This window comes from Saimiri boliviensis, chromosome 12, assembly GCF_048565385.1.
Source record: "Saimiri boliviensis isolate mSaiBol1 chromosome 12, mSaiBol1.pri, whole genome shotgun sequence".
NCBI lineage: Eukaryota > Metazoa > Chordata > Mammalia > Primates > Cebidae > Saimiri > Saimiri boliviensis.
In genome coordinates this window covers 62738076-62763117 of record NC_133460.1, presented here as the reverse complement: position 1 = coordinate 62763117, position 25042 = coordinate 62738076, and the positions used below count along the sequence as shown (strand labels likewise).

The window sequence follows — 25042 nt, the reverse complement described above, 5'->3', positions numbered from 1 at the left end:
GTGTAAGGGGCTGGCGAGCAAGTGGGCAGCTGCTGGGCTTGCTGGGCTTGCTGGGCCAGTGGGACTGAGCAGTCCAGGGACAGGCCCCTGCCTGGGCCAGAGAGGAGCCAGGAGCCATGAGGGTGGCAGTGGGCATGCTCTGGCTCTTGGCCCTCGGGTGGCCTCCCCAGGCCCGGGGCTCCTGCCCCTCTCAGTGCAGCTGCAGCCTCCACATCCTGGGTGATGGCAGCAAGGCCAGGTATGGTACCGGGTGCATGGGATGGACAACCCAGCTTCCACTGCTCTGCCAGCTAGGCTGGGTTGGGAGGAGTTGGAGCTGGGGCCCTGAGACCAAGACCGGGTGAGATCTTTAGCTCCCCTAGCCCCTGAGGTCCAAGGATTCTATAGGGTGGTCTGTGCTGCATTATTCTCCAGCAAGCAAGGGGATGACTCTGTCAAAGAGGTACCGGGTACCTTTGCATATGGGCCTGAGGGTGAGGCACAAGTGTGCCAGTTTTAGAAAGTCCTTCCTGAATCCTCCTCCAGGCTCATGGTGGAGAAGAGCCCTCCTTAAAGGCTCTGGAAGTCTCCCTTACTGCTTTCTTTTCTTCTCCTTGCTTTTTCCTATTCCCTCTTCTTTTCTATATTTCTCCAGCTCCTTCTTTCCCAGGCCTCTTGCACTCTCTTGCCTGACCTCTCTACAACTCCCAGTCATATCCCAGGGATTTCCTATGATCCCACCCACGATGGGACCACTTGCCTCTCATTCTTCCCCCTTTGGATCTTGGATCTTCTCTGATCCCAGAGAAGAAGAGATCCCAGAAGCCTCAGCCTCAGTCCCTTTTATGGGTACTCCAAAAAGCCAGGAGTACTCATTCCATGAGAAGCATGCTTCCTTCCAACCTCAGCCTTTTTCTTGATTTTCCCCACCCTCTGTCTGATCCCTCAGAGCACTTCCATCCTCTCCTTCTCTCCTCCTATGGGACACTGTGGCTTGTGGACCCTTGCTCTTCCACTACTGCTCATTTCATTTTCTTCTTTTCTTTTCTTTTCTTTTTTTTTTTTTTTTTTTTGAGACGGAGTTTCGCTCTTGTTACCCAGGCTGGAGTGCAATGGCGCGATCTCGGCTCACCACAACCTCCGCCTCCTGGGTTCAGGCAATTCTCCTGCCTCAGCCTCCCGAGTAGCTGGGATTACAGGCACGCGCCGCCATGCCCAGCTAATGTTTTGTATTTTTAGTAGAGACGGGGTTTCACCATGTTGACCAGGATGGTCTCGATCTCTTGACCTCGTGATCCACCCGCCTCGGCCTCCCAAAGTGCTGGGATTACAGGCTTGAACCACCGCGCCCGGCCAATTTTTTCTTCTTTTCTTTAGCAATCTTTACCCCATCTTTCCTCCAACTTCTTCAGCTTACCCATTAGCGACCACTGTGTGGTTTCTGAGCCACTTATGGCTTCTGATTCCAGAAGCAATGTTATTGGAACTACCCTTTTAATAATCTTGGGAATGAATGTCAAGTGGATTGGGGGATGAGAGAAGGCAGAGAAATGAAGAAGAACCACCAAGAAAAGACACCCTGCTTGACTTGAGAAACAGAATGAGCTCCACTGTAGCCCAAGTGTCCAATGCATCAACTCACATGGAGGGTAGGGGTCCTCTCCCCAAGAGAAGCCAGGCTGAGCCCTGAGCAGGCTAGAAATATCCCATGGTCAAGGGTGGTGTCGCTGGAGTGACAAAAACCCTCCTCACCACCCATAGAAAGCATAGAGCTGAAATCCACACAGCATCATTGACGAAACCAGTCCTGGAACCCAGGCATTCCAGTTCAGTTTTCAGAAACGTTATCTGGTGATGCCACTATGCGCAGGGACCAGGGATGAATTACAGGCAGCAGAGCTAGGCTTAAGATGGAAAATGAGTTTCGAGGACCGCTAATGTAAGTCAGTGGCCATTCCCTCTTCTGAAGCCAGAGGTCTTGGTTCTACCTGCCTGACCATCCCATGGCTAACATGCACCAGCCCCTCTGCATGAAGGGTCCTATGAGGCCATAAAGGCTGTAGCAGGCCCTGAGGTCCCCTGTGGCTCTGGGTACAGACTATGCAGTTAGACGGAAGCTCCTTCTGCATCTCAGAAGCCTTCCTCAGATCCCTCTCTAACCTGGGCCTCTCAGAGAACCTAGCCTTTATGTCTGAGCTGCTGTATTGTGAAGTATGTACTTGTGGGCGCTAGGGTTGCCTGGGAGGACCTGGGCTGTGCACCTGAACGGATTTGTACCCATGATGTTTGTCCCAGTTTGCCCCTGGTTTTACCCCACCAGGAGTTGTGCTGTAGGTTTGAGCTATGATGTAGGCTTTGGGTTCTTACGGTTTCCTTTAACTCCTCTTTTGATGATTTTCTCCCTCCTCCAAGATAAGTTTTTTTTTCAATCACCTATCTTTCTCTCACCTACATCCAGACCTTCCTCCTTGCAATACCCAAACATGTATTTGTTTTTTGAGACACAGTCTTGCTCTGTCACCCAGGCTGGAGTGCAGTGGCACGATCATAGCTCAATGCAGCTTCCAACTCCTGGGCTCAAGCTACCCTCCCAACTTATTCTTCTGAGTAGCTGGGACTATAGGCATGAGCCATGACACTTGGCCAAACCTACTTTATTATCTGGAGTTATTATTGCTGTAAATGCATTCTTCCTGAGCTAGATTATGCACTGTATGGGGACAGGGGCTACGAGATTGATTGATTCTCTTCTGAATTGTCCATCACTCAGTAGAAGTTCCATGTATATTTGCTCAAAAGGAGGAAGAATATCTGTACTGTTTGTGGGCACTGTTTACAAGGAAAAACAAGCCCAGTCCAGCTGCCTTTAAGTGGGGTATATGAGTGATGCCAAGCGATGCTGGTGATGTGTGTGCACTTCCAGGAGAGACTGATATGACCAGTATGTTATGCTAGTACAAGAGGTTATGCTATTACAACCTCCCTTAGATGGGTCTGTTCTGTGGTTGGGGGGCTTAGGATTTTATTTTCAGTTTATGTAGTATAAAACACAGCGCTGAAAGGTAGGTTCCTTGAGGGCAAGGACTGCCTCCCATTTTCTCTCTATCCTCTGCTTTAGCGTCAAACTTAATAGAATAAGGTTTAAGAAATGGTTTGGGTAGAAGAGCTGATAAGACTGACCTGATCTACTGTTAGTGCTGAGATGCAAACATTTATGACAGTGATCCACACCCTTGGGTTCATGCAGGGTGGCAGGCAGCGTGCTGCGCTTCTACATGCATTATCTCATTTAAACCCCATAACCACCTTGTGGAGTCTATTTGATGGCAAAACTGAGGAAAATAGAGGTTACGGAATGTACTCAAGGACTCACAGCCAGCAAGCAAAGAGCCCAGGTATGAATCCAGCTGTGGGGCTGCCAAGTCCTGGCTCTTAAACACCTTGATCATTACCTGACCCCCCAGAATTGGGAGAGATTCGAGGCACTTTCATTTTTTATATCCTTGTTATATTTTTTGTGGAATGATAAACCAAAACAGTTAAAAAAATTGAGGTATAATTTAACAAACAAACACTTGTGTGTGTGTGTGTGTGTTTGTGTGTGTGTGTGTTTTTGAGACGGAGTCCTGCTCTGTTGCCTAGGCTGGAGTGCAGTGGGGTGATCTCAGCTCATGGCAAACTCCACCTCTCGAGTTCAAGCGATTCTACTGCCTGGGACTACAGGCACATGCCACCACGCCCAGTTAATTTTTGCATTTTTAGTAGCAAGGAGGTTTCGACATGTTGGCCAGGTTGGTCTGGAACTCCTGGCCTCAATTGATCTATCCGCCTGGCCTCTCAAAGTGCTGGGATGACAGACGTGAGCCACCGCGCCGGGCCACACTTTTAACATATATTTGCAAAGCAGCAATGCCCAACGTCATTATGGGGTTTATTAACACTGTTCATTCTCAGTGCACTGCGGGTGCTGCGGGCTGTTATAAGTCATAAAAGTGCAAGGGTGAGGTCTTGCAGGACAGTGAAGACCAGCTGACCTTTCTGGGACCCTTGTGAGAGGCTCTGAGAGCAAAGGGAACAGTGGGACTGCGTGCTCTGGGCCCCTCTCCAGGTCCCCGCCACAGCTTAAACTCTGGTGTGGGTGACCTGTGATAGGAGCAGAGCCAAAGGCCTCGCGGAGGGCGGTGGCGGTGGGAGATTCCAGACCCGGCAGGATTCTTGCTCAACTCTCCCCCGTTTCTGCGACCAGGACGGTGGTGTGCAACGATCCCGACATGACCCTGCCCCCGGCGTCCATCCCCCCGGACACCTCCAGACTGCGCCTGGAGCGGACGGCCATACGCAGGGTGCCTGGCGAGGCCTTCAGGCCCCTGGGCCGCCTGGAGCAGCTGTGGCTGCCTTACAACGCCCTCAGTGAGCTCAACGCCCTCATGCTGCGGGGCCTGAGACGCCTGCGGGAGCTGCGGCTGCCCGGGAACCGCCTGGCCGCCTTCCCCTGGGCCGCGCTCAGGGACGCCCCCCAGCTGCGGCTGCTGGACCTGCAGGCCAATCGCCTCTCGGCTGTGCCCCCCGAGGCCGCGCGCTTCCTGGAGAAACTCACCTTCCTCGACCTCTCCAGCAACCAGCTGCTGAGGCTCCCGCAGGAGCTGATCGTCTCCTGGGCTCACCTGAAGACCGGTCTCTTCCCTCCCGGCCACCACCCCAGGCTGGTCCTAGGTAAGAGGCGGCATCCTTCACCTGGGGTCTTAGGCAAGTGACGCTTCTCTAAGTTTCAGTTCTTTATTTGGAAAATTGAAACGATACCTGCCTTCCAGGTTTAAGCAAAAACAATGAGATCCGGCCGGGCGCAGTGGCTCACGCCTGTAATCCAAGCACTTTGGAGGCCAAGACGGGCGGATCACCTGAGGTCGGGAGTTCAAGACCAGCCTGACCAACATGGTGAAACCCCGTCTTCAAAAAAAACAATGAGGCCGGGCATGGTGGCTCAAGCCTGTAATCCCAGCACTTTGGGAAGCCGAGGCGGGTGGATCACGAGGTCAAGAGATCGAGACCATCCTGGTCAACATGGTGAAACCCCGTCTCTACTAAAAATACAAAAAATTAGCTGGGCATGGTGGCACGTGCCTGTAATCCCAGCTACTCAGGAGGCTGAGGCAGGAGAATTGCCTGAACCCAGGAGTCGGAGGTTGCGGTGAGCCGAGATCGCGCCATTGCACTCCAGCCTGGGGAACAAGAGTGAAACTCCGTCTCAAAAAAAAAAAAAAAAAAAAAAGAGGTCCACAAGAGCGGCGGGTTTATGAGCTCAAGCCCCAAGCCAGACTGTGGCAGTTCAAATCCCAGTCATAAGAGAGGTCTTTTCAGGTCACACAACCAGGAGAAGGCCTCTGAGACTCAATTTCCTAACTCAGAGCTGAATGGGTTAGTACACTACACCAGCTGGACCTGCTATTTCTTCGATTCCTTCCCATTCCTAACAAACCAACGGCTTATCATGGGAACTAGATCTCCTTTCCTGCCCAAAGCACCTGCCTAGCCCTCAGAATAACAGAAGAGGCATAATTCATTCTGGAAAATTGACCTGAATTCTACAACTCATACATGAATAAATACAAATGTTTAAAATATTGCAGAAGAGGCTAAAGACCCTTTTGTCCTCTCTCCCCATTCCAACACCTTCTCAAAAGTAGTTACTATTATCATATTTATATTCAAGCTCCTTATCTGTTCAGATACATTTCATATGCATATGTATATACGTGTATACACATACCTACATGCACGCAGAAAAGTTATGTGTGTGCTTTACATAAAATTGTGTTGTATTATACATACTAACCAACACTAACTTTTTGACTCAACATTGTATCTTGTAGCTATGTCTAAATTATTACAAATGGGTCAAGTTCATTTTAAAAACTACTGCACAATATTCTATAGTATACTATGTCTGCACTGTGTTATAAATATAATTATACCATAGTTTAGTCATTCCCCCTTTAATGGACTTTTAAAATTGTTTCTATTATTTTGTTAACACATATGATGCAACAGAGAACATTCTTGGCACATTCTTGTACACATAAATGTTTCTCTAGGATAGGAACTGACAGGTGGAATTATTAGGTCACAGAGTGTGCATATTAGACATTTAAAAATCAATCTGACCCAGGTACAGTGGCTCACATCTGTAATCCCAGCACTTTGATAGGCCGAGGCAAGTGGATCACTTGAGGTCAAGAGTTCGAAATCAGCCTGGCCAATATGGTGAAACCCTGTCTCTATTAAAAATACAAAAATTACCCAGATGTGGTGGTGGGCACCTGTAATCCCAGTTTCTTGGGAGGCTGAGGCAGGAGAATCGCTTGAACCTAGCAGGTAGATGTTGCAGTGAGCTGAGATCACTCACTGCACTCCAGCCTGAGCAATGAGTGAGACTCCGTATTTTTGAATGCCTTCCAATTCTAGGTGCTGGGAATACAGCAGAGAATAAAAGAGATGATAATCTATTCACTCATGCAGCTAACAATTAAAATGGCCAAAATGTTTAACTTTTGCCAGTCTGGCAAGTGAAAGTCTCACTGTTGTTTAACTTTGCCTTTTACATTCAGTCTTTCTGGCCCTATTGTCATAAAGCAAAAGCCAGGTAGCTCACCACTGGAGCCAGGCATTGATGAATCTTGGGTTGCAGGTGTATCACTAAGTGCATTTAACCAGCGATGTAAGGCAGCAGCCACTGGTGAGATGGGGTGAGGGGCAGGTAGGAAAAGGAACTGGCACCCTTGGGTTCTGCTCAAAGAGACCTGAGAGACATGAATATACAGTCACATCCGAATGCAGCCACCCTAACCCTTTGACGCCCCCCTTTCCAAATGTATTAAATAAATCACTGATTATTAGATATACTATCAAATAAGTCTTTGGGGACTAAAGGGACATCATATCAAGTGCATCTATCTTGCATTTCAATAATGCAACCCTATAAGAAGGAATTGTGCCTCAGAATTGAGGACACATGGTACCCCTCATTTATATGCACATGGTACCCCACTATCTCTGTAATGTTCTTTGACACTGCTTTCAGCTCTATAAGAATGTTCAGTTTTAGAGTAAAGACAGTAGGGGACAGATCCTAGGATTTGATTTTCTGGCCCTTTCACCCTGCTGTTTATGCCCATGTGAGTCTATGTCAAAGGGACCGTGGATCAGAGCAGACACCTTCACTACTGGGATGATGCTGAAAATACCACTGATACTGGGAGAACCGGCATCAAGGATCAGGGGTCAGTGATGCATGTCTAGAAATGGGATTTTGTCATATTGCAATTATTGTGGAAATACTGCCTGGCCAGCGGCCTGAAAGAATCAGTCCAAGAATGGCAAGGGTAATTGCCAGTTTTGTCAGTATGCTATATAGCTACCCAGTACTTAATATGATTTATTATTGTTTATGTTTAAAGCAATCCTGAAAAGAAAGTAATGCTATCATTTAACACAAGAATCAAATTTCAGGTCATACAACTGGCAAGGCAAGGAGCTGGGCCCAGAGGCCAGTTCTGCTGACTCTGAATGAGGACCTGCCTGTCCTCCCAAAGGAGAAGGGGTGTTGGGCCTGAGGACCTTGAAAATCTGTCTGTATATCTTGTCTTCTGTTTTACCCCTGCAGGGCTACAGGACAACCCCTGGGTATGTGACTGTCAACTCTATGACCTGGTCCATCTTTTGGATGGCTGGGCCCCAAACTTGGCCTTCATTGAGACCGAATTGAGATGTGCCAGCCCACGCAGCCTGGCCAGAGTGGCCTTCAGCCAGCTTGAACTGAGAAAGTGCCAGGGCCCAGAGCTCCATCCAGGAGTGGCCAGCATCAAGTCCCCTTTGGGTGGCACAGCATTGCTACGCTGTGGAGCTACTGGAGTCCCTGGGCCTGAGATGAGCTGGAGGAGGGCCGATGGCAGGCCCCTTAATGGTACAGGTATGTGAGCTAAAGGGAGGATACACTGAGACCCCAGACTGGGTAGGACAAAGTAGTGCCCCAAATGGGGAGTTGGCAGGGCCAGAGGGAAGTTGTCTAAGCAAGGCTGGGCTTCCATCTGCCTGAGTTGAGTTTGACAGGGGCTTCCCAGAGGCAAGTCATGGTGACAATAGATTCAACAATGACAACGTCTCTTGACCTGTCCTATCATATCCCACCAGCCACTCTGTAGGGACTCGGGGCCCACCTTGAGAGAACAAAAAGCTGACTTTTTGGTGAAAGTCTGTCTTTTAGTGTATTAATATTTATAAGTTTCCCAGTTGTAAATATTAAACCAGAATTACCTGGAGTAATTAACGATGTGAGCTACCATCTGCTGAGCTCTTCATGTGGGTCTAGTACAATGCTAAGTGTGTTATGCACACAATAACATTGAACTTCAAGGAGCATTTCCTTCTTATTTCGCATATAAGAAAACTGAGGCTCTGAGAGGCTAAATGCTGCATCACACAGTTTGTACAAGGAGGAGCTGGGATTCCAGTAAAATCTGTCTGGTTGCCTTTGTAAAATTCCAGTGCTCTTAAGAACAGGGTGGGTTGACTGGGCATGGTGGCTAATGCCTAGAATCCCAGCACTTGGGAGGCTGAGGCAGGAGGATTGCCAGAGTCTAGGAGTTATCAGCCTGGGCAACATAGTGAGACCTTGTGCCAAAAAAAAAAAAAAAAAAAATGCTGGACGTGGTGGCATGCTGAGGTGGGAAGATCACTTGAGCCTGGGAGGTAAAGGCTGGAGTGAGCCATAATCACACCACTGCACTCCAGCCTGGAGTGACTGAGCAAGACACTATCTGAATAAGGCAAACAAAAAACCCATAGTGTGAACTTGTCAGATTTAGAAGGTGTCATTCTTAGACTCTGTCGCAACCTGGGGCTCCAGAGGCTCCCCACATTTGAGCCCAAGGTAATATTGATCCCCTTGGCTAGTCTAAGAAAAGTTGAATAACTGCCAGTGTTTTCTCAGGACCACACCTGAGTGTACACCACATCGGCGCTGTGAACTTGGCCCTGAACGGCAGCTTGGGGCAAATGGGTCCATTCATTCTCTCACTTATGCCTGTTTTCCTCCTAGTGCACCAGGAAGTATCCAGTGATGGCACGAGCTGGACTCTGCTGGGCCTGCCTGCAGTGTCCCACCTTGACTCTGGAGACTACATCTGCCAAGCCAAGAACTTTCTGGGAGCCTCTGAGACTGTTATCTCCCTGATCGTCACTGAGCCACAGACTTCCACAGAACACAGTGGGAGCCCAGGGGCATTATGGGCAAGGACAGGTGGAGTGGGGGAAGCCGCTGCTTACAACAACAAGCTGGTGGCCAGGCATGTCCCCCAGATTCCCAAACCCACTGTCCTGGCCACTGGACCCTCTGTGCCCAGCACAAAGGAGGAACTGACCCTCCAGCACTTCCAGATGGATGTCCTGGGAGAGCTCTCTGATGGGCAGGCGGGACCCTCAGAGGCACAAGTGGTGAGATCTGTGAAGGTAGTGGGGGACACTTACCACAGTGTGTCCTTGGTGTGGAAGGCGCCCCAGGCTAAGAACACAACTGCCTTCAATGTCCTCTATGCGGTCTTTGGGCAGCACAGCATGCGGCGGGTGATTGTGCAGCCTGGGGAGACCAAAGTGACCATCACTGGGCTGTTGCCCAAGACCAAGTATGTGGCATGTGTCTGCGTGCAGGGCCTGGTGCCCCGGAAGGAGCAGTGTGTTATCTTCTCCACCAATGAAGTGGTGGATGCGGAGAACACCCAGCAGCTCATCAATGTGGTGGTGATTAGTGTGGCCGCCGTCATTGCCCTGCCTCTCACACTGCTTGTCTGCTGCGGTGCTCTTCAGAGGCGCTGCCGCAAGTTCCGCACCAGGGACTCCACTGAGGCCACAGTTACCTACGTCAACCTGGAGAGACTGGGCCATAGCGAGGATGGCTCAGAGGACCTGTCCCGGCACAGCCTCAGCGAGGCTGACAAGCTTCTCTCAGCTCGTTCCAGTGTGGACTTTCAAGCCTTTGGAGTCAAAGGGGGCAGGAGAATCAATGAGTACTTCTGCTGAGCAATGTGCCTCCACCACTCACATACCTGCTCCGTCCGCTATCCTTCTTTAACTCTGACGCTTGAGTACGTGATCACCCACTCTTACCTGCTTGGGTACCTGCTTACTCAGACACTGAGACACAACAGCAACAGCAGAAGCTACTGCCACAACCGCTAACACTTGTTAAGCACTTACTACATGCCAGAAAGTGTTCTAAGGGCTAAATTCTTATAACAATCATTTGCAGCAGGCACCACTGTTCTCTCCATTTCCCTCGGGTGGGAGGTTAAGAAACTTGTCTGTATCAGTCAGTTTTTGCTGCATAACAAATGAAAGCAAAATCTCAGTGATATACAGCAGTGAACACTTATTTTCACAATCACAGGTCTGTGGGTTGATTAGGGTGGCTCTGTTCTGTGTGTTTCATTTGGAGCCTGGGCTGGAGAGTAGCAGTGGGTACCTGGGGCAGGTTTCTCTCACACTGCTGGTGGCCAGGCATGTCCCCCAGATTCCCAAACCCACTGTCCTGGCCACTGGACCCTCTGTGCCCAGCACAAAGGAGGAACTGACCCTCCAGCACTTCCAGATGGATGTCCTGGGAGATCTCTCTGATGGGCAGGTGGGACCCTCAGAGGCACAAATGGTGAGGTTGAATGACAATAGAGGAATGATTTTTCATGCAATGCCTGTTAAGTTCTTAGTTCAGAATTGGCATACTGCCACTTCTGTCCATATTTTATCTGCCAAAGCAAGTTTCATGGCCAAACCCGACTTTAACCGGGCAAGTATGGACACTTCTTCCATGGAGGTGATGGTGAAGGAGGAAATTTGTGCTCAACAGTGATCCAATCTACATTCCCCAGGATTGCCCAGCTAGGCAAATTTACGTGGCTCTGAGATTGGGACCACACAGTTGGGATCCACAGTTAAAAGTCCTCACCACCTTCATATACTGTACCTTGATTACATTTTATGCTAATTCATAGGCACTCACACACACCATCTCTCTATGCATTAGCCATTCTGGTAGCTACCCATCCACACTAACGCACACATACCACACTCATAACCCACTGTGCCCTCACTGAATTCTAATATTTATTCTCTGGGTGCTATTCTGCCTAGAGACAACCATTTGGTTTTTCGATAAATGCTAGAGTTTGAGATGAAGCTCAAGAGAACACTGCTCATTTGATTTCAGAATATCAGACTGGAGGGATCCAACAGACCTCGTTACACCCTGTGCTGTCTGGCATCTTCACCTCTGCCCCCATACAACAGCCTTTGTGATTCTCAACAAAACCTATCTGGGTTCTTGAGGGTGTCTCGGAGCCTTCCTGGTTGCTCGTCAAGTTATTTCAAAGGACAATTCCTGCTCACTTTTTCTTACAGCTGGGAAACCACTGAGATGTTGTCTCCGTGCACTGGAGAAAGTAAATGTTCCCAGAAGAAGGTTCAAGTGGTTTCTTTTTTTTTTTTTTTTTTTTTTTGAGACGGAGTTTCGTGCTTGTTACCCAGGCTGGAGTGCAATGGCATGATCTCGGCTCACCGCAACCTCCGCCTCCTGGGCTCAGGCAATTCTCCTGCCTCAGCCTCCTGAGTAGCTGGGATTACAGGCACGTGCCACCATGCCCAGCTAGTTTTTTGTATTTTTAGTAGAGACGGGGTTTCACCATGTTGACCAGGATGGTCTCTATCTCTCGACCTCTTGATCCACCCGCCTCAGCCTCCCAAAGTGCTGGGATTACAGGCTTGAGCCACCGCGCCCGGCCAAGTGGTTTCTTGTTTACAGAGCTGATCTCTGTCATGAGGAGCATCCGGAGTAGCTGTGCCAAGTCCTTTGGGTAATAACTGAAGAAATTTTGGGACAGTAGGCTATCAAAAAAATTATTTTGCTAGTACTATGCAAAAGACTCCAAGAATTTGCAAGTATTATGTCATGTGATTTACTAGATAAAAGCCAGTGTGACGCAGTGCTTTCTAAAGTTACCGTACTCCCCCTCACATTTACAGAAGACCTTACCACATATTTCACCCAGGTTTCTCACATTTGATACTCATGGAAACCCACTATGGAGGTTGGGCTGTTTGATTTTACAGGTGAGGACACAAGAGTTGACTGATTTGACAAGGAAGTGATGAATTCTCTTTCGGAATCCAGTTCTTTGACAACTTTCTCATTAGGCTGAGGGTCTTTATTCAATATCAATCCCTGCAATGTGGTCCACAGCAGGCACTGTAGAAATTGACTTCTTAAAATCACTCAAACCTGGGATCAGAACCACGAGAGCACCCATGCACATAAGCATGGAATTTCCTTGGATATCTTCCACCTGGTGGGTGCACCTGACTGTAACTTGTAGACTACAGACATTGGTAAGAGAGACTGTTTTGTTGAAAGATGACAAAGACACTGTGTACATTGGGAGCCAGCAAACTTTTCTCCTGAAAATAAAAGAAGGCAAATAGTGAATATTTTAGGCTCTGTTGCTACTACTCAACTCTTCTGATGAGATGCAAAAGAAGTCATAGACAATATGTAAGTTAGTGGGTATGGATGTCTTCCAATAAGACACTTTTTACAAAAACAGGTGACAGGCTGGATTTGGCCCTCAGGCTGTAGTTTGTTTACCCCTTATGAAGATTTAGAAAGGTATTTCTGGTGAGTTTTTGGAGACCCAAGACTCAGTTCTTACTGTTTGATAAGTGAGAGTGATAGATACCCCCAAAATTAGGACAAATGTAAACATAGTAGATGAAAGCAATCATCTGTTGAAGTAATCAAGATGTTGCCTTTAAATAATTGTATGAAACAATCATGATGGGACAATTATTGACCTAAAGACAACTAACAGCCAGTTTTCTTGGCTAAATGTCTGGAGAAAAACCAGAAACTTAAAAGCAAGAAATTTGTGGTATTTATCTTAACAGAGAGAGACAGGGAGAGAGAGAGAGAATTCAATATTGCCAATGATTCATCAGGATCTATTTTCATGGTCTAGATGGAAAGGGCTCTAATATGGTTTGACAGTGTCCTCACCCAAATCTCACCTTGAGTTGTAATAATTCCCGTGAATCAAGGGCAGGGCCAGGTGGAGATCATTGAATCATGGGGGCAGTTTCCCCTATACTGTTATCATGGTGATGAATAAGTCTCACGAGATCTGATGGTTTTATAAATTTGAGTACCCCTGCACAAGTCCTTTTGCCCGCTGCCATGTAAGACATGCCTCTGCTCTTCCTTGCCTTCTGCCATTATTATGAGGTCTTCCCAGCCATGTGGAACTGTGAGTCCACTAAACCTCTTTTTCTCTATAAATTACTTAGCCCTGGGTATGTCTTTATCATCAGTGTGAAAATGAACTAATACAGCCTCCAAGATAATAAGCCTCCCAACACTCATCTGTCAACCTTCCTTTGTGTATACTGTCTTCCCTGGTTTGCTCTTGTAGGGAAGAATCATCCTGGATTATGCTCATAAATATTCAAGTCACTGGGAGAAACAAATTCCTATTGTAAAAAATAAAATGATGTCTGGCTTACATTAGTCTTTCAGTATGTGAGTCTGGTTAGTTTGAGCTAGTCCCTGAAAACTGAATGCCCTCTGAGTGTCTTGGCAAAAGAATTTCTGGCCTTCCAATGCTGAAGACCAATTTGGGCCATTGTAAGCCTGCAGCATGGCTGGCCCTGGAAGCCTGGTTTAGAGGTTGGTTGGAATTATAGTACTTTCATGATGTCTTTTTATGACTGCAACATGGTTATATTGCTCATGATTAAGCAGAGAGTATGCCCAAAGTCACTTGCCCACTGAAGTTGCTGGGTACCAAAAGGCAAATACAGAAGTTGTACTCTGGAAAGTGGATGTGGGCTGTCAAACCTAGACTATCAATCAAGGGATTCAGTGAGCAGTTTGTCTAGAGGACAAGAGCTGGAAATTCTTGACTTAATTATCATATAATCTAGCAAACAAACAAACAAAAAGTACCTAAGCATATTTATTTACAAGGGCATTGTAGTTAGGAGAGGTTAGATTTGTGCCAAGGCAATCATTCCCAAATTTCCATGGTTTAACAGAGAAAAATGTATTCCTGTTTCACAAACTGTACTAAATTCTAGGAAATGTAGATGGAAGGAGGGTTCTGCTTCACTTATTTACTCAAGGACACAGCTGGGAAGGCTCCACCAGTTGGAATGTCAGCGGTTGCCATGACAAGGAAAAAGCGAAATGGGAAGATTATGTTAGGGCTTTTCAAACCTCATTTCTTGTAACATTTTATCAGCCAGATCAAGAGTCTCATGGTCCACCTATGTCAGGGAGGCTTGGAAAGGTCATCTTTTGTGTGCCTGCCACAGGCATACCCAAGAGTGTGGGTAGACAAGGCAGCATCTCAGACATGCTGGCAGCAGAGGATGGTGGTGGGAAAGAGTCCTAGCTTTAGAGAAAGGAGATACAGAGTGTCTGCCCCCTGATAGACTGTCCAGTTCTCTGTCTGAGGTATCCCAGCATTTTACTAATATTGGGAAGGTGAGTGGCATTTTCCAATGGAATAGATAGGACACTCTCTTATTAAGATTCTATTCAGACAGCAGGGTGCTGTGGCTCACGCTTGTAATCCCAGCACTTTGGGAGGCCAAGGCAGGTGGATCACGAGGTCAGGAGTTCGAGATCAGCCTGACCAACATAGTGAAACCTTGTCTCTACTAAAAATACAAAAATTAGCTGGGCATGGTGGCACACACCTGTAATCCCAGCTACTCAGGAGTCTGAGGCAGGAGAATTGCCTGAACCTGGGAGGCGGAGGTTGCAGTGAGCCAAGATTGTGCCACTGCACTTCAGCCTGGGCGACAGAGTGAGACTTTGTCTCAAAAAAAAAAAAAAAAGATTCTATTCAGACAAGCCAGGGAGCTGCCTCCCCACAACCATTTACATCTAACCATTTCACAGGCACAGAGTAATTCCTCCCTCATGACTCTGTTTCTATACAGAACTTTAAAAGCCTAGTTCTGAAAAACATTCTGCAGGAGGTTGTAATATTCCCAGACCCTCTTGCCATTGCTGTTAGGGTCTCTTGAGTTTAGGGACTACACTTAACCACAGGTTGTTTAACATAAATAACATCATCCAAGCTAAATTTAATTGTCCTCGTCTCCTGCCTCAGTTTCCAAGAGAGCTACTTCCTGTGCTCATATGCCAAATAAGGAAACTAGAGAGTGAAGGGGTCAGGAGAGGAGTGGCGGGCAGGAAAGAAGCGGCCTAGATGATTTTAAAGACAGCATGCCAGTGGGTGTGCTTCATGAGCTTTCTGGAAACTTCTGGAAAGTTGGATGGAGCTGAATTCATCTGAAAAAACTGGCATGAGATGGACAGAGAGGAAATTGTGGGGAATGGAGGACTCTTAAGATCTTTATCCTTTGGGGTAAGAGAGAAAGGAATCCACTAGTGGCTTGTGATAGCCATGAATTAAATCACATATTTTTATGAAACAAGCCGGACAAAGTCTTAGCAAACCTGGTAGGGGACTCTGGAGTGATAATTGCTCATCAGAGTTGTGTCCTGTCAGGGCAAACTGGCCAGGCTCTCACCACCCTCAGTCACTGGATGTGGGCTGTGGCTGCCTGGGGAAGGACATGACCTCATGCAAGCACTCCTTGCAGCTGAGCATTCACTCATCCCTTGAAGGGGTATCTAGGCAGCACATCACCATATGTACCACAAACTTTGTGCCGATAGCTCTCTCTTTGTTTTGGATTTTTATCTTGAGATAAACTTGAGAGATCCAGCCACGTTTTAGAATTAGACTGTTTGGAAACTCCTGCAAATATATCTGGCTTGGATGGAAAGCCTGGAGTGTAATCAGCTTAGCTGGTGACCCATTTCCCCCCTCACTGGTTAGCTAAGCGGATTTTCCTTGCTGAGGCCTTTTGTAGGGTACAACGTATATCATGAGTCTTACAGGAACTCACGGAATTTCAATTCAACTGAAAGTGCCCCAGTTAATAGGGATGTGGACTTCTCAGATCTTAAAGTTTGTTGACGGGAGGTGGATTAATGGGCACCAACTCTGTGCTAGGTGTTGCATTTAACATAATCTCAAAGTGTTCTAAAAACAGGCCGGACGCAGCGGCTGTATTGCACCTGTAATCCTAGCTACCTGGTAGGCTGAGAAGTTCGAGACCAGCCTGGGCAGTAGTGTGAGACCCTATCTCTGAAAAAATACAAAAATTAGAAAATAACATAAAATAAACTTCTGAAAATACTATGAGATGTTTACTAATATTCTCACTATGCAGAGAAGACTCGCAGAGATTAAACAACATTCCAAAGATCTCAAGACTCAGACACAAAAGCAAGGGAGAACTCCTTGGGACAGAGTTTATAACAGTTGCCCTTGACCCCATTTCTTTCATTAAGCAAGAGTATAGCTTAAAGCAAATGACCAATAAATATTTGTGAAATAAATGAAGAGTGAAAGAGCAAGCATGTAAAATTGTATGTATCTCTTTTTAGAATGTAGGTTGCTCATTTTGATGATGTGAAATACACAATATTCAGGAAAGGTTGTGAAGTCCAAGTAAATAATCTTTTGGTTTAATCAGAAAATACCATCTTGTGCTTGAAACTGGCGATCCAAGCTGCAGAGGCAGCTGTATTGATGCAGTAGGAGCATGTCTACGCCACCCATGGTGCTGGAAAGAGAACAAATGATAGGAATGAACACAGAATTACTTTGTTACTCACTACCTGTTTTCACTTTGAAAAAATGATTGGAAATTCTAGGCTTCAGGAATCAATTGTGAATGATGAAGAATTAAATAGAATCTGGCCAAATCCCCTGAACAATGGTGCTGAGAATAGCACTACCTGCTTGTTTCTCAGACTTCTTTCTAAGACACTGAGAAATGTAGAATCCGTATGGAATTAGACATCTGACTTGGAGTTTGCTTTTCAGACTCAAGAATCACACCTATGTTGAATTTTATGACCCTAGCTAAGAGACATTGGTCCCCCTTCATGTGTTCCAACTGAATCTGTGGTCTGGGCTGTAACAGACCTCAGAGCTCCCAGGAGCTTTCCTGCTGCTGTGCAACCTACATCACCATGGATTACCAATAATAGGATTTGCCACTCGGAAGCTAGGGCTATACTTATTCAAAACTCACAACGTATTTTCTTACAGAGAAATATGGCTTCAGTTTTTCGCCACTTCCTGTTAGTTCTGGTCTTTCTGGATACAAATGCAGCGCAGCCTTTCTGTGTGCCAGGATGCACTTGCTCAGAGGAGAGTTTTGGCAGGTGCGCTCTGCTGGCCAGATGCCAGAGGGTTATGGGGAACGGGTTTTCTTTGGGGATGATGTGGAGTGAAAGCAGGCTTAGAATTGGCAGGAAATCAGCAAATCTCTATGAGGCTCATTCTAGTTGGTGCTGAACTTTGCTGAACTGTGCATTTTTACCAAAATGAGTCTAACCCTTTTATTTCAATGAATAATAATATTTTTATTCTGATTCACACGTCTAATGCCAAGATCAGCCTGACCCACTTTCCAGTTCCCTGTTGTTTATCTTAAAGCTGTTCTGGTTTCTTGTACAGGACTCTGCAGTGCATATCTGTCTCCTTGGGAAAGATCCCTGGGAACCTTTCTGAAGAGTTCAAGCAAGTAAGAATTGAAAACTCACCCTTATTTGAGCTGCCCCAAGGGTCTTTCGTCAACATGAGCACCTTGGAATATCTCTGGCTCAACTTTAACAATGTCAGTGTGATCCACCTAGGAGCCCTGGAGCACCTGCTAGAACTGAGGGAGCTGAGACTGGAGGGGAACAAGCTCCGCTCAGTACCATGGACAGCGTTCCGGGCCACCCCTTTCCTGAAGGTCTTGGATCTAAAACGCAACAAGATTGATGCACTTCCTGAGCTGGCTCTTCAGTTCTTGGCCAACCTGACCTACCTTGACCTATCCTCCAATAGGCTTACAGTCGTATCCAAGAGTGTCTTCCTGAACTGGCCAGCCTACCAGAAACCCCAGCAGCCTGACTGTGGGGCCAAAATTATCTCCAGCCTGGTGGTGGCGCTGCATGACAACCCCTGGGTATGTGACTGTCGCCTAAGGGGGCTTGTCCAATTTGTCAAGTCCATTACCCTCCCAGTCATCCTGGTGAATTCCTACCTGATATGCCGGGGCCCTCTCTCCAAGGCAGGGCAGCTTTTTCATGAAACTGAGCTTAGTACTTGCATGAAGCCACAGATCTCAACACCCAGTGCCAATGTCACCATCCGGGTGGGACAGAATGTGACCCTGCGATGCTTGGCACAGGCCAGCCCCTCACCAACCATTGCATGGACTTATCCCCTGAGTATGTGGAGAGAATTTGATGGTAAGCCACATGTACCCTCTCAGTGTATCTGGAGGGAATGGAGAAGTCTGTAGTAATCCCATCCTCGTTAGAGAAGGTCAAAGCTGGGTCAGTCATGAAGGATGGGTGCAAGTAAGATTGGGATAGCCCTGAATTATGCTCACTAGAACAGAAAATATTCCAAAGTAGTGTTCCACTATTAGAATTATTTTAAATGTTTGCATACAGATCTCTCTAGAACATATACACACATATAAATACATATTTCAGGGCTGATTTAATATCTTATGTAAATATTATAAAGTTGTATACAAGCAATAGTCTTTGGGAGTTTTCTAGATGCAGAATTCTGGACTATGTATTTTAGAATTCTAGAAATTTTGACTAGGATTGATTCTAGAGAGGATCTATTACTTATTTCCTAAACTTGCCTTAAACAGAATCACCTGGGGTACTTGTTTGAAATAACATCAACATAAGATTGTTCAGACCTTATTGACTTGAAGTTGTAACACTGGGACCCAGGGAAAAGAAGTGACCTCTATGGGCACTGGGGCTGGAATTCAGATCTGCCTCTTCTTCCTTGGAACTCTGTGCTCTGTTTTCATACCTAAGCTGGGATGACCTTTAATGCTACTCTGTAGGGCTGGGCATATCACAAAGCTAGGGATGGCCTCCCTGGGGTTATCTAGAAGCTGAAAAGAAAAATATTTGTAGATTCCTCATATCCTATCTTCTGTGCTCTGTCTAGAAGACAACTAGGAATAGCTGGGTAAAATTTGGGAAACATAGTCATTTGTGCAGATATTTGTTATATATGATGACAAACTTCTGGATGGTTTAAAAAATACCCGATTAACTGAATTTTCACATTTTCTATTGTTTTGGTCATATTGGTTTGAAATTCAATAACAGTGAAAGAAAAATATAGGATTTATTGTTGTAGCCTCTTTGAAAACCAAGAAATGCATTCAGGTGTTGTCTTTTGTGGTGCTCTACAATCACCCTTTGGCACAGTGTTATATATAATCTCTCAGTAAAAATATAAACTGACTTACTGAACACTTACTTTCAAATTAATGAGGTAGGTGATTGCTTATCATCTGATTTAATTGACAAGAAAATTGATGCCAAGAGAATTTAAGCAACTTGCTGAGGACCTCATAGGATAGGAGCTCTATTAGGGATAGGAGCCCAGGCATGTGGCTCCATCCTGGCCAACATGGTGAAACCCCATCTCTACTAAGACATACAAAAATTAGCTGGGTGTGGCAGTGCAAACCTGTAGTTTCAGTTACTTGGGAGGCTGAGGCAGAAGAATTGCTTGAATCCGGGAGATGGAGGCTGCAGTGAGCCAAGATCACACTACTGCACTCCAGCCTGGGCGACAGAAGGAGACTCCGTCTCAAAAAAAAAAAAAAGAAGAAGAAAAAAAGGCACTTCTTGAAGCTCATAATATCACACAATCATGTAGTTGCAGGAACTCTCCTGAAACCCATGGCTCAGCAAGGCCAAGATGGTTTGGTGGGCGCAGTCCATGGAGTTGAAAGAGTATGGTCTTCATAGGTAGAAGAGCCAGGTTCCACATCAATTGTTGCTCTGAACAACTCTCAATGTGGGAAAGTTGATGAATTGCTCCTATCCTCAACATCCTATGTTGGGAGGCAAACACTTGACACCATGTGCAAGGTTCATAAGAGGTTACCATCATCCTTGAACAAAAAACAACTGGCATTGCTAGACACTTTCTGGCAGTCTATCAGGTAAATGTACAGCTGTTTTGCTTTTCTTTCCACACAGTGCTGACATCTTCTACTGGAGAGGACACTGCTTTGTCGGAGCTGGCCATACCTGCTGCCCACCTGGTAGACAGCGGTAATTACACCTGTACGGCCTCCAACTCCATTGGCAAGAGCATCCTTGTAATCTCTCTCCATGTCCAGCCTGCCCAGGCCCTACCTGCATCTGATTCTCTTTCCATCCCCTCGGAGGGCAGTGCCTACATTGACCTGCGGGTTGTCAAGCAGACAGTACATGGGATTTTGCTGGAGTGGCTTGCAGTGGCTGACACCCCTGAAGAGGAGTGGTTCACCCTCTACATCGCATCGGATGAAGCCATCAGGAAGGAGGTGGTTCACATTGGCCCCGGAATCAATACTTATGCTGTGGATGACCTCCTTCCTGGCACAAAATATGAGGCCTGCCTCAGCCTAGAGGGCCAGCCTCCACACCAGGGTCAGTGTGTAGTTTTTGTAACAGGCAGAGATGGTGTTGGGCTAGAAGCACGTGAGCGCCTCCTGCATGTCACAGTGGTCCTGTGCGTGGTGCTGCTTGCACTGCCTGTGGGCGCCTATGCCTGGGCAGCCCAGGGACCCTGCAGCTGCAGCAAGTGGGTACTGCACTGCTGTCCTCATCGCAGAAAAGCCCCCAGCTGCCCCCATGCAGCCACACCATGCAGGGATGGCTCCTTTAGAGAACATCCAGCTGTCTGTGATGATGGTGAAGAGCACATAGACACTGAGGGGGACAAGGAGAAGGAAGGAATGGAAGACAACAGCTGAACAACACAGGGCATGGGGTGGAAATGGTGTAGGCTTCAAGCCTCTGAAACCAACGCTCTGCAGCAGTCCATCCATTTATCTACCAAGTATATATTGCGCACCCACTGTGTTCAAAGCACTGAACTTGACATGAGGGCTCAACAGTAAAAAGGGGAACACAGTCTTTATCTTCATGATTAAGAGGACACAGTCATTATCTTCATGGAGTTAAGGTCGATGAAGATTTGTCCTATCAAATTAATCATTTTATTATACATGGTGATTAGAAATTACTAAATGTTACTCTTTGCATATACATAGCCTTATAACATTTACATGTTTATATATAACATCTACCTATAACATTTTACCTACGTTATCCTGCAAACAAAGGTAGACTTCTACCCACTTTTTGTAGGTGAAGCAACTGCAGCCTGGACAGTTCAATGACACGCCCAGAGTCCGCATCTGGCAGGAGGCAGAAGCCCTACTCAAAAGAGGTTCCAATTCCATTGTTTCTTTGAATGTCTGTTTTGCAGTATTCTTGTGTCTTTCATTGTTTAGAAAGTGTGACCCTCTCTTCATGACAAAGTCCTAATGAGATCGCGTAAATGTGAGGTTCCAAAGAACTGCCCTTTAAGGTGATGAGAGCTGTTGGGTGATATGAATCTCTTTTTGTGGGTGTCTGTTCCCCGGTGAGAGGTCCTTGGTGCAACTGGGAAGGTTGGAGCCCTCTGCACTGAGGAGGGGCAAAAGATCGGCTGCAGCCCTGGGTCTGGCAGAGAGCAGAGTCTGCAGGGCCATACCCAGAAGGAAGAGCATGCATATGTCCACCACTTTCCCTTAGTCAATGTCTCAAGCCCTCCTAGGAAATCCCTGAGAGGTGGTCATTTCCTCTTAGCTGGACTCATGTGGAATGGAGGGGCCCCAGGAATCCCAGCAACAACTCATCGTCCCTCTGGACGGCCCTTCTAGGGGAGACCATTCCCGGGATTTAATGCACATCTGTCTTCCTGCAGTTTCCCTCACGGGCCACATGGAAACCTTTTGAAGAGTGTAAACATGAGCTAGTCTCATTGTGACATCTTCACACTTTCCTTACCCATTCCTAACGATCCTGTTAGGCCCCTCTCAAGTGTGTACATTACGTCTTCCACAGAGCCTGCCTTGACTTCATATCTCTGTGGAGAAGAACAGTATGCACAGTGTGTCCATTGGTTGTGAGACCTTTGCAGGCAAAGACTGACCTTCCTCACTCTGGCCACTGTACTCATCTAATACCCGATTTGTGCTCATAATAAATGTTAGTTACAATAAATTTTTTTTTAAATTGAAGACAGTTCTCATGTTCAGACCAATTGTTTGCTCATTTCTTCAGGTTCTACTCATTTATTTTCTTCTGGGCATTAGGAAAAAACCCTCTAAAGTAAAAAAAAAAAAAAATTAGGGACAGGGTCTCACTATGTTGCCCAGACTGGTACCAAACTCCTGACCTGAAGCCATCCTCCCATCTCTGTCTCCCAAGTAGCTGGTATTACACCTGGCAAAAATCACTTTTAAATAAAAATTTTTAGTCTTGCCAAAAGCAGGGAGAATCTCATCCCTCCTCTTCCATCAGCTTCACCAAGTTTTAATATTTTCCAGGCTTATTTCATCTTGTCCTTTCCCTCAACATTTTTTTTAACTGGAGTGTTTTAAAACAAATACAAAGCTTCACACCAGTTTACCTGTAAATGTTTTAGTTTGAGGTCTAACAAATGAAGTTTTAAAAAGTATAACAACAATGTTATTATATCACTCATAAGAACATATATTTTAAAATTATGGGGACATATATATTTAGATATGCACATGTGTAAAATACACACGTACGTGTAATGTGGCAGATAATTTATTTATGTGGAATTTCCTATGATAGATTTTTTAAGAAAAGTGGTTGGAGCAAGAAAAGAATTTACACTTCTCTTGGCCTCTGTATGCTTCCTTCCATAGCATCAAGGGGGGTTGATATGGTTTGACTGTGTCCCCACCCAAATCTCATCTCCAATTGTAATTTCCATAATCTCCACATGTCATGGGAGGGATCTGGTAGGAGGTAATTGAATCATGTAGGCAGTTTCCTCCATGCCGTCGTTCTCATGATAGTAGTTCTCACAAGATCTGATGTTTTTATAAGGGGCTTCCCCCTTCACTCGGCTCTCATTCTTCTCTCTCCTGCTGCCATGTAGAGAAGGACATGTTTGCTTACCCTTCCACCATGATTGTAAGTTTCCTGAGTCTTCCCCAGCCATGCTGAACTGAGTCAATTAAACCTCTTTTCTATGTAAATTATTCAATCTCAGGCATGTCATTATTAGCAGCATGAGAACGGACTAACATGGTTGTCTTTGGAACTTGAGGGTGCAGCCATCATGAAATGGCCTGGGCTACCATGAAGGTAGAAGAGTGGATGTTCAGACCTTTACACCAAGCAAAAGAAGCTTGGTGGTGCATGTGAGACAGAGGGGTCAGGACGAGAGAAGGGCTGTGGAAGAGGAGCAAGCAGTGCAGGGGGGGAGCAAGCAGTGCAGGGGGAGAGCAAGGAACATGTTGGTGGGCAGGGCAGTGTTTAGCTGCTTCTGTAAATATGGAAATTTAGGGAGAGGGAAATGGTCTAGGGAGGATTTCTAAGAATCTGATACTCTTTAAGATGCTCGGGCTGCCCCTTGAAAAACCCTAGAGTAAAGATTCATGTTACTCAGATTGAGTAAGGCAATTTGACAGTGGGGATACAAGAATAGACCCTGGCTGGAATTTAGTTTCTTGGACTTAAATTTTGGCTTTGTTTCTTACTGGCTTTGTTACACCCAAGAAGTTACTCTCTTTTTATGTATCTTAGTCTTCTCACCTATAAAATAGAGTAATAATAGTACCTTAGTTTTCTCACCTGTAAAATGGGGATAATAACAGTACCTACCTCATAGAATTATTCTCATGATTATACAAGGTTTTTTTTTAACATGTGAAGTTCTCAGAACAATATCTGGCCCATAGTAAACCCTCAGTAAATGTCACAATAATAAATGTTACCATCATTTCAAGCATCTAAGTCAGTTTGTGCTTTCTTTGAATGTGACTCAGAACTTAGGCAGGACCATAAGATATTAGATCTTATTAGGGCTACATATGTGTATATATTTATAAATATATATATGTAATGACATGACATCTAGGCTAATATCCTTCACATGTTCTGTTTAATTCATGTTGAAAAGATGTTACCATTTCAGATTTAGTTGTTATATCCCTGAGAAGCTTATTTATTTAGAGCTTAGACCATGCAAGTTTAAGGCAAGTGCCTTTGGTTGAGGAGACATCTATAAGCAGGGCTACTTGCATTTAAAATGAAGCCTCTCTAGTCGCAGGTGATTATCAATTTAAGAGAGGAATTTTGTTCTTCTTATATTTTCTTATTTTCTTCTATTTTGTTAGAAACTGTACATCTAACACCTAGAGGAGAGCCTGGCACAGATGATATACTGCAAATGTGTCATCCTAAGAATGGCTGAGTAAATTATTGAGAGATTATTAAACAACGAAACCTCATTCAGACCTCAAAAGAGGTGCATGTGTACAATTTTTTTTGAGATGGAGTCTCGCTCTGTTGCCAGGCTGGAGTGTAGTGGTGTGATCGTGGCTCAATGCAACCTCCGCCTCCCAGGTTCAAGCAATTCTCCTGCCTCAGCCCCCCAAGTAGCTGGGACTACAGGCATGTGTCACCATGCCTAGCTAATTTTTGTATTTTTAATAGGGATGGGGTTTTACCATATTGGCCAGGATAATCTCGATCTCGTGACCCCATGATCCGCCTGCCTCAGACTCCCAAAGTGCTGGGATTACAGGCGTGAGCCACCAAGCCTGGTCATGTGCACCATTTCATAACATCAAACCGATGTCTCCAAAATCAGCCTGCTTCTACTCTGCTTTATTGATCAAATTATGGTAGCCTAGGCCATGATCACCTCGTTCTGGAAACTAGGCCCTTCAGAGAACCCCTCCCCAGGTTGTATGTGAGTCTCCTAAAGGGTCCTCCATGTGACACATGCCAGTCTCCTGCCTCATTCCTCCTGTGGCATCTTCT

General features: G+C 46.0%; 2 protein-coding genes across 3 annotated transcripts; both read left to right on the top strand.

Annotated features, from left to right (window-relative positions):
- Positions 1–10455, top strand: LRIT1 (leucine rich repeat, Ig-like and transmembrane domains 1). Its single transcript, XM_003942562.4, has 4 exons — positions 1–238; positions 4226–4692; positions 7640–7945; positions 9074–10455. The coding sequence occupies exons 1-4, from the start codon at positions 117–119 to the stop codon at positions 10048–10050; spliced, it is 1872 nt and encodes a 623-aa protein (XP_003942611.3). The 5' UTR covers positions 1–116; the 3' UTR covers positions 10051–10455.
- A 6737-nt stretch (positions 10456–17192) lies between these two features.
- LRIT2 (leucine rich repeat, Ig-like and transmembrane domains 2) lies at positions 17193–22274 on the top strand. 2 transcript variants are annotated; one of them, XM_003942561.2, is made up of 4 exons: positions 17217–17326; positions 17622–18400; positions 20032–20064; positions 20183–20943. In XM_003942561.2, the coding sequence occupies exons 1-4, from the start codon at positions 17217–17219 to the stop codon at positions 20941–20943; spliced, it is 1683 nt and encodes a 560-aa protein (XP_003942610.2). The 2 variants fall into 2 exon arrangements, with proteins under 2 accessions (XP_003942609.2, XP_003942610.2); XM_003942560.4 differs by lacking the exon at positions 20032–20064 and having other exon boundaries at positions 17193–17326; positions 17622–18403; positions 20183–22274.
- The last annotated feature ends 2768 nt before the right edge of the window (positions 22275–25042 follow it).

What these genes read in the sequence shown, in the direction of transcription:
- LRIT1 (XM_003942562.4), top strand. Translation starts at nt 117, where the DNA reads ATGAGGGTGGCAGTGGGCATGCTCTGGCTCTTGGCCCTCGGGTGGCCT. An exon ending in GGTGATGGCAGCAAGGCCAG is followed by an intron (nt 239 to 4,225) that starts GTATGGTACCGG and finishes TTCTGCGACCAG; the next exon opens with GACGGTGGTGTGCAACGATC. An exon ending in CCACCCCAGGCTGGTCCTAG is followed by an intron (nt 4,693 to 7,639) that starts GTAAGAGGCGGC and finishes TTACCCCTGCAG; the next exon opens with GGCTACAGGACAACCCCTGG.
- LRIT2 (XM_003942561.2), top strand. Translation starts at nt 17,217, where the DNA reads ATGGCTTCAGTTTTTCGCCACTTCCTGTTAGTTCTGGTCTTTCTGGAT. An exon ending in TCAGAGGAGAGTTTTGGCAG is followed by an intron (nt 17,327 to 17,621) that starts GTGCGCTCTGCT and finishes TTTCTTGTACAG; the next exon opens with GACTCTGCAGTGCATATCTG. An exon ending in GAGTATGTGGAGAGAATTTG is followed by an intron (nt 18,401 to 20,031) that starts ATGGTAAGCCAC and finishes CCTATCCTCAAC; the next exon opens with ATCCTATGTTGGGAGGCAAA.